The 8,631-nt window shown below is 53.3% G+C and overlaps 1 protein-coding gene across 1 annotated transcript in view; it reads right to left on the bottom strand.

Moving 5' to 3' along the window:
• The window catches only part of CACNA1H (calcium voltage-gated channel subunit alpha1 H), a 159,828-nt gene that overhangs the window by 62,251 nt on the left and 88,946 nt on the right, over positions 1-8,631 (bottom strand). The window contains 1 exon segment of the mRNA XM_017734278.1: positions 8,398-8,625. Coding sequence (XP_017589767.1) covers positions 8,398-8,625 — 228 coding nt within the window.

Genomic DNA, 8,631 nt, shown 5'->3' with positions numbered 1-8,631 from the left:
CCCAGCCTCTCCGGCTCCAAAGCATTTCCACGAACGACTTTCAACTCTTTGTCCTCCCCGCAGCAGCGCCCGGGACGAACGATGCCCTCAGGGTGGATGTTTTGCCCCTGAACCCTTCAGGAATGAAAGGAAAACACTGATTCTCTCCCCTATGCCGTTCTCACCCCGTGGTTTGATTAATTCTCGTTTATCGACTGGATTTGAGGCGGGTTGGAGCTGGGAAATTCCTGCCTGGCGAACACAGAGGCAGGGATTTGTGCCCCTGATGCCAGCACTGCTGCAGGTGGAGTTCTGGGAGCAGCCAGCACCCTCTGGCCTCCCAAGCCACCCCGATCCAAAGGAACTGGGAAGCACGGAGCAATCCATGTATAGTCATGTTGAGAGGCAGGGAATTACGGGATCCATCTGTCTGCAGCAAAGCCAATTCCCTTTGGAGTATATAAAATTAACTCCTTTTTTTTAAAATGTTCCTTTCTCTTTTTTTACTACAGTCAAAACTTTCGGATTTGCCAGCGTGTGGGACAAGGAGAGGACAAGGACAGGGAGAGAGGAGACATTAATCTGGACAGGGATCAGGCAGGAGAGAAAACTCCTGGGAAAGTGGTCTCCTGGCCCATCCTCCCTGCTCTGAAAAGCTTTGCCACTGATGCTCCGAGGCCTGTGCGCAGCGTTTTTCCCAAATTGGGAGTCGGGCTGTCTTTAGGGCTGCAAAGCAGACAGAGCAAACAAAAATAGAGCTTGAAAAGAATGTGAGCAGGGATGCCAAAGCTGCCTCATTTCTGAGAGTCTCGCTCCTCTCAGATCAGCTTTCTGCCCCCACCTCCCAAAGCCACTCCTGTAAAAGCATCCCCGTCTTGGAACACAAACCCCAGAAGGAGCTTTGAAGGTGACATCTCAAACTTCATTCATAATCCTGGGAAATCTCACTGTCCTGGGTGGAGAATCCTGGTTAAAACCTGAGGAAAATCCAGCTGGCAGCAGTGGGGAATGGGGCTCGTTAGGTACCCAGGGGGAAGGAGCTCCATTGTTAGCCTGAGCATCTTTAATCCACACCTGGCTGCTTTTTCCATGCCTTCCCAACATTTCTCCCAGTTAAATCAGCTTTAGAAGTGCAGGGCTGTTCCCATTCCCAATGCTATTATGACTTGCAACAACTCAGAATCACTAAAATTAGAAAAAACCTCCAAGCTCATCAAGCCCAACCTTTGAATGCCACCAACCCACATCCTGAAATGCCACATCCATGGATTTTCCCAACGCTTCCAAGGATGGTGACCCCACCACTACCCTGGGCAGCCTCTTGCACTGTTGAACCACTTTTCCAGCGAGTGAACGTTCCCCAGTATCCCACCTGACCCATGTGGCTGGGAGCCCCACGTGGCACAGAGCACACCGCAATCCTTGTCTCAAGGAACAAAAAATCCAAGGAAACAAAAGCTGGATGCAGAAACATCCTCAGCTCATGGTGTTCCTGCTACACCAGCAGTTGCATCCCTCCTGTGACAATCCAAACCATTCCTTGCTTCCTAAGATGCCAAAATTTCCCTGCCTCGTGCCTGGTTTGGTTGTCCCAGTCTTTCACTATTCCCTCTCTGCTCTCCCTGCTTTTGTCCCTGCTTTTCCTGGGGGCACCTGGGAGGATGGGAGCTGCTGCCACGTGCAGGGGGTGCTGGGGGGAGCCAGCTGGGGCACTGTGACATCTCTGGGGTCCCCGATCACAGCTGGCACCGGAGCTGCTCCCAGAACTCGCCCCTTGTCACCGCCCCCCTGAGGGGCTGCCCTTGGAGCAGGGAGTTTGCTGACCAAAGCCACCCTCCTCTCCCAAACCCACTCCCAGATGGAAAGCACGGAGCTGGCTGGCAGCAGGAAGGCCCAGGCTCGACACAGCCCCGCTCTGTGGCTGTGGAAGCCCCTTCATCGCAAGCCCCCGTGTCCCTCTGCACAAAGCTGCGACACGGTGCCAACCCTGCCCGGCCTGGAGCACATCAGAGCCACTGGCTGGGATTTACACACATTCCTGACAGGATGCAGCTGCCAAGAGCTCTCTGCTCTCATCCTGGGGGCTGCATTCCGCTCCGTTTATTTTCCCTGCCAGCTGAAACTCAAACAATCCGGCTGCAGCCTCCAGCTGCCGGCCCCGTGCCACCCCGGGGGTTTTTGGAGCGGGGCTTTGCACGGGATCAGGGCACTGGGGATGGCTCCCTGTGGGATCCAGATGGAAAAACCACATCTGGGGGTCCTGCATGCTGTGGGACTGAACACATCTCCAGCTTGCAGGCAGCAGGGAAAGCTGTCACTGTCACCTGCCTGGGAAGCTGGGATTTCTATCGCAGTCCCTCAGCACAGAGAACAACCAGCGGTGTGAGGGGAAGCAGTGGCAGCGGGAAACATGGCCACAGTTCCACACGGAATATCCGGATATTCCCATGGCTAACGAGAACATCCAGAGGAGCAGCTCCGGCTGGAAGGCCCCTGGTGCTCGGGGTGTCAGCACTGAGGTGAGTTATGACCTCAGCCCTGCCCTGCAGAGGTGCTGCTCCTGTCTGCTCCAAGGCCCGGGAATGGAAGGATCTCTGGGATCTCTTTTCCTTATATAGTAAAAAAAAATATCCCAAGAGAAGGAAAACAGAGCAGGGGAGGAGCCCTTAAATTGGAGAAAAGGGGGAGAGAGGAGGCTCCATGTGGAAGGATGTGGTTTATCCATGACAATGATCCAACACCGAGCTGGGACACCTGGATTTTCCCTGCCAACCCTTGCTACCAGTTCATGCTATCCCACCTCTGATCCCTGATTCCTTCTAAGGTGGGAATGGCACCTTCCAGGGGCACAAAACCTGGAAAACACCTCTTTCTTCCCAAAGTTCACCTGGCAAAGCCCTTCCCAGAGCGGAGGCAGAATTCAGGTTATCCACAAGTTGTGGGAAAAGCCGAATTTCCATCACAGATGTGTTTTCCACGGATCCAACCAAAGCTTGGAGAAAGTTGTCCACTCGCTGCTGGGACCTTGGAGAGGGAGCAGGGAAGGGAGAGCTTGGAATGCAGCTGGCACAGCCCAAGCACAGACCAAAGGACTCCTGAGGGCAGCATGAGTCTCACACCATTTATACAACAACCACAAACACACTGGGATGAATTTTCACATCCCAGCCTGGGCTGGGGGAATCACTTTTCCTCAAATCCAGCCAGGTGTGTGAGTCCTTAAAATTGGATCCTGCAAAAATCGGGAAGAGCGAACAAGTTTTACCAGCTGAAAGCGCAAATCTCAGCTCAGGGTAATATTTTATTGACTCACAACTCAAAAGGAATTTCAGCGATTTGATTCAAACACTGCTGAAAAATTCTGCTCTGCTTTCTGCGTAAGTGCTGAGCTTTCCATGCCAAACCAATTTTTCAAGGCGAAATTGGCAAATGCTAAAACAGGACGTCGCTGCTGAAGCGAGTGCTCCCCTCAATCACACAGAATGACTTTTACTCCAGAATAATAAAATGTTCTACTCAGAACTGGTGCTGCTCTCACTCTGACAAGCCACGGACCACTGGGTGCCCCTCAAGGTCAGCTCCAACCTGCTCCAAAGGCAGCTGCTCCCAACGAAACACACCATGGATGAGGGATCAGAAAAGCAATTAAAAGCTCTTTGAACAGCAATAGCTTGGAACAAATACTAATTTGTACTTCTCTGCTGAGAAGAGAATATAAAATAACATTTCTAGTGCCATTTGATGTAAATGGAGCCTTTTATGTGGAATCATTACGAGTATCAACAGCTCCTTCAGCAAATTCTTCTGGGAAGCCAAGTGGGGGGCTCCTGGATGGTTTCCCTCTGCAGGGATAACGCCAGCGCCTCTCCCGGGCAAGTGAAGGGCTCTGTCCTCCTCCTGGATAATCCTGGAGCTGGGAATCGAGGCAGGCTGAAGGAGCAATTATTTCCTCAGAGCACTCAGCCGACTCTGGGGCAAAAAGGAATTGGTTTTCCGTGGCAGAGAGGCACTTGGAAACGTCCTGGAATAGGATGCCTGTGCCAGGTGTCCCAGCCCACCATCCCAAAGGCATGGCACAGGCGGTGCCTTTGGAGTGCCCTATTCCCTGCTTGGTTGCTGCAGTGCCGTGGCACATTCTCAGATCCTCTGGAGAGTTGTCAGCTGCAATGAATGCAGAACAAACTCATCCAATGTTCTGAAATTGCCTGGAAGATTAATGCAAGGATCGCCTCCCTCTTTGTGCTTGGCTCTCCTCATCCGTGGGAGCGCTCATTGTGCTGGGGACAGATTAATTAATAAATAAATAAATAAATAAACAAACACAGCACAGGAGGGGAAAAAAAATACCCCAAGGACTCTAAACCAGGCAATTAACCTTTGAAATCCAAGCTGTGCTGCTGCTAATGAACAGCACCCTGGAACCTCCTAATTCCCAGCCATGTCCGAGGTGGAGCTGGCTGTGAACCCTGAGGACGCGCCGGGCAGGATCCGACTGCTCCCAACGCCTGGAATGCCAAGGAAACGCTTCCCATCAGCAGCTGCCCAGATCTCCTGCCACCAGCGGGCTGTGCTGCCATGAAATCTTTGCTGTGCCTCGTGAGAAAAGCAGCAGCAGCTCTGCAAAGCAGCTCTGGCATCTCCTCACCTTCCCCGTGAGCTGTCGTGTCCTCAGGCACAGGACAGGATCCCGGCCTCGAGGGAATGACACGGTTTGGAACAATGGTTTGGAACGTGTCAGGAAGAGATTCTTCCCTGTGAGGGTGGGGAGGCCCTGGCACAGATTCCCAGCCCTTGGATCCCTGGAGGTGTCCAAGGCCAGGTTGGATGAGGCTTGGAGCAGCCTGGGACAGTGGGAGGTGTCCCTGCCCGTGGCTGGGGTGAATGAGGTGATGTTTCCAGTCCCTTCCAACCCAAACCATTCCATGATTCCATGAGTCCACCCAGGCTCCATGCATTAAAGGGGGTGGTGCCACTTAGCCAAAAGCAACCATGTGAGAAGAGTGGTGGGAGCTTGACATTCCCATAAAAACCCGGACTGAAGTCCTGAAGGGCTCTGGATATGGACAGGGCTCTCCTTCATCTGGAGGCAGCACCTGAGGCTGTGGCAGTACCACCTACAGCTCCTCCCGATCTCTGCTCCCTGGGACAGGGACAGGATCCAGGGCATGGGAATGGGATTTCAGGGAAAGGTTCTTCCCCAGAGGGTGCTGGGCACTGCCCAGGCTCCCCAGGGAATGGTCCCGGCCCCAAGGCTCCCAGAGCTCCAGGAGTGTTTGGAGACCGCTGCCAGGGATGCCCAGGGTGGGGTTGTTGGGGTGTCTGTGCAGGGCCAGGGATTGGGCTGGATGATCCCTGTGGATCCTTCCAAACTCAGGAGCTTCTGTGATTCCAAAGACAAAGAAGGCCCACAAGCCCAGTGGGTTTTACCTCCAGCCTGACACCTTCCAAGCGCGATTCCCTCATCCACAAGAGCCGGACAATGATGCTCCACTGCCTCAAGAGGGCTCCGTGGGACTTCTCTGCAGAGCTCTGCTGCGTGCCAGGATGACAGGAGTGAGACCGGCAGGACGAGCCCTGCAATCCTGCTCCATCGCCCTCCCCGTGCGTTCAGAACCCCTCACCCTTCCCACACACACAGTGTTGGTGCCTTGGCTCTGATCAGACCCAATACAAATCTGTTTTCTGTGTCCATATATCTGCAAAGCCACAGGTGACTGCTGAGAAGTTGGAAAAGAAAAGCAAGAAGCCATGAATAAGTTTTATAAAAGGGATTGGGCATTTCCCCGTGGACAGTGAGGTTTGGGATGGGCTTCCCTGGGGCTGCTGCTCTGGGTTGTTTCAGTTTGATACAATCAGTCAATGGCCTAAAACAAATGGCCAAAGTCAAGAGCAGCAAAGCTGCTGAAGCTGTTTCACCCTGAATAAATGGTGGGAAGTGTTGGTGGGACAGCATGCCCAGAGAAGCTGTGGATGTCCCATCCCTGGAAGTGTCCAAGGCCAGGCTGGAGCAACCTGGGATAGTGGAAGGTGTCGCTGTTGGAATGGATGAACATTAACACTGCAACCCAAACCATTGCAGGATTTTGTGATTGTGTTTTGCAGGGATTCAGGGCCAGCAGACTCCTTCCCGTGCTGCCACCAGCAGGCACGGAGCACAGGCTTCCCAGGATTCCCTAAACTCTGCCCTTGGAGTAACGTGGGACAGCCTGGTGGGAGCAAGGAAAACAGAGGAGAGCCACAAGGGAGCTCCTAAATCCTTAGGATTTGGGGAATGGCCTCCTGATTTGCCCTTGGGAAGAGAGAGATGACAATGGCAACACCCACACCTGGTTACAGCCTGGGGGAGGCGCAGAACTTCCCACTTGGAATGTTCTGGGAGCAGAGGTGACTGGGCAGCATCCAGAGAGGTGTGATCCCACTGTTTTTCCTGGCAGGCTCATGATCCCGAACGGAGCCATTTTCCCTCCCCTCCACCCCAACACCGCGCTGTGGCTCTGGGACACTTTGCCCAGACACCTCCTGCTGCTCTCCACACAAACCATCCCCACCCCGAGCCTTGCAGCCAACTCTCACACGAGGGGTCTCCCAAATTGCCCCACTTTGCCCACAGATTTTTGTGCCAAATTTGGGAGCCCAGAACCATTTTTCCTTGGATTCGGACGGTGCCTCAGCCCCTGGGACACTGCTGGGAGGAGAGGGCTTGGGCGAGGTGTCACCAAGTTGGGCTCTGACACTCTGACATGCCTCATTATCCCAGTGTCCCAGGCACGTGCAGGAACTTTTCCAGGTTTCACTTCCAAATTCCTCCCCTTTTATTGGGCAGTGCCTGCGAGCAGAGCTGGCAGGAATCTGACGCTCCACAGCCAAAAAGCTCTGGAATCTTTATTGCCACTGGCTTCGAGATGCCCTAAAGCCAACCTTTTACAAGGTAAAATCCAATAAAAGCCAGCCAGCTACAGCTCTCCTTTGTTAGCAGCGAGGCTGTAATTATCCCAATTCACTTTATGGGAGTGACTGGGGACATGCTCCATGCGATCCCTGGATTTTCTCCCTGCTTCCTGCCTCAGTTTTCCCCCAGCTCCCATCACGGCAATATCCGAGGGCTGACAAAGCTGTATCCGCCTGACAGAAGAGTATCCATGCAGAAATGAGGGATGAATGGCCTATTCAGAAGCCACTGACAAGGTGTATATCCCAATTATAGAACTTCTTGTGGAACAGCTAAGCGGGATTCGACAGGGAGCTGACAGGGACAGCTCAATCCCTGTTGGATCTGGATGCTTTGCTGTAATTCTGATTTGTTGTTGCACGGTTGAGGTGGTTTTAGCTGAGTCCTGGGTTTTTTTGGAGGAAAAGAAGTCTCAGCTTAAAATAGCAGGGGTTAAGGCACAGGAGTGGAGAGAAAATGAAGTAGCAGCACTCCAGAGGGGTGTCTGTCATGGTCCTGAGCAGTGCTTAATCCTGGGAAATGATGGAGAAGGGGCTGCAGAGCCTCTCGTCCTGCCTTTGGGTGGATTATGCTGCTCTGCCTTTCCTCCTCATTCCCGAACAGACAGACCATGGAAGAGAGGAGGAGCGGCTTTAAAAATAACCCTGACCTGGTCGTGACCCTGCAGGAAAGGTTTTCGGGGAGCGCTGGATGCCTTTGATCCCAGAAGAGCAGATCCTGGCCTCCCTGGGATACGTTTCCTGCACCTGACACAGAGGTGGCATGAGAAATTCCCGAGCACGCCTGGAGAAAACAGTGGAAAATCCCCAGTTTTTCCAAGAAAGAAAAGCCCAGAAGAACAGAACTTTGCCAGGGTGACCAAGTGGAGATGCTCAGATGTCTCAGCTCCCTCTCCCACGGCACAGCCCCTCCAGTCCCAAGCTGTCCTCAGCCCCAGCACTGCTTCCTGCCACCCCAGCACCGGGAAGAACGGCACCATTCCTCTTCCCTCCCTCCGAACACTTCAATAAAGACCTACTCACACCTTGTGAGAGCAAATTAAAGGGTTCGGAGCCTTCATCAGGGAGACCCAATTTCTTCCTCTTTGGTGCTTTTAGCATTGCCTGATAGTTTAAGTCTTATCTGAAGGTCCAAATCAAAGAAATTCCCGTGTGGGTCATCTCCACCACAACCATCAGACCAAAGGTATTTCCACCACAAAAATTCCTGTTTATATGAACAATTCCCGGCCAACCAGCAGCCAGGCTCTGAGCAGACACATCCAACACACACATTTCAGCTCTGCACACCCCAGCAGCACTTCCAGCTGTCCCACACCCCAAAGGATTCTCCTGCTCCTCACAGGATCATCTTCAGCCCCATTTCCAACAATGACAATCCTCGTTCCTCCTGACATTGCTTTAGAGCGACCCCAAGCCACCGCTCCAGGAGCACCTGAACCCCAAACCCCGAGGGTCCCGGTCACTCACCTGCTCGTGGTACTCGATGCCCATGCTGAGGGTGTTGATGAGGATGGCGATCATGATCCCGCGGTTGAAGTATTTGCTCTCCACGATCCGCTTGAGTTTGGTGCCGAACGCCCGCCACAGCTTTGTCACCTTGTTCCTCTCCTTGGCTTTCTTCTTCTTCCTCCTCCTCCTGACCCGCTGCTGCTGGAGCTGGTCCCGGTGGTCGCCGTGCCGCAGGTCCTGCGTGAACTCGTA

Source organism: Corvus brachyrhynchos, unplaced genomic scaffold (genome assembly GCF_000691975.1).
Source record: "Corvus brachyrhynchos isolate BGI_N302 unplaced genomic scaffold, ASM69197v1 scaffold5, whole genome shotgun sequence".
NCBI lineage: Eukaryota > Metazoa > Chordata > Aves > Passeriformes > Corvidae > Corvus > Corvus brachyrhynchos.
This window is presented reverse-complemented; position numbering and strand designations above follow the sequence as displayed.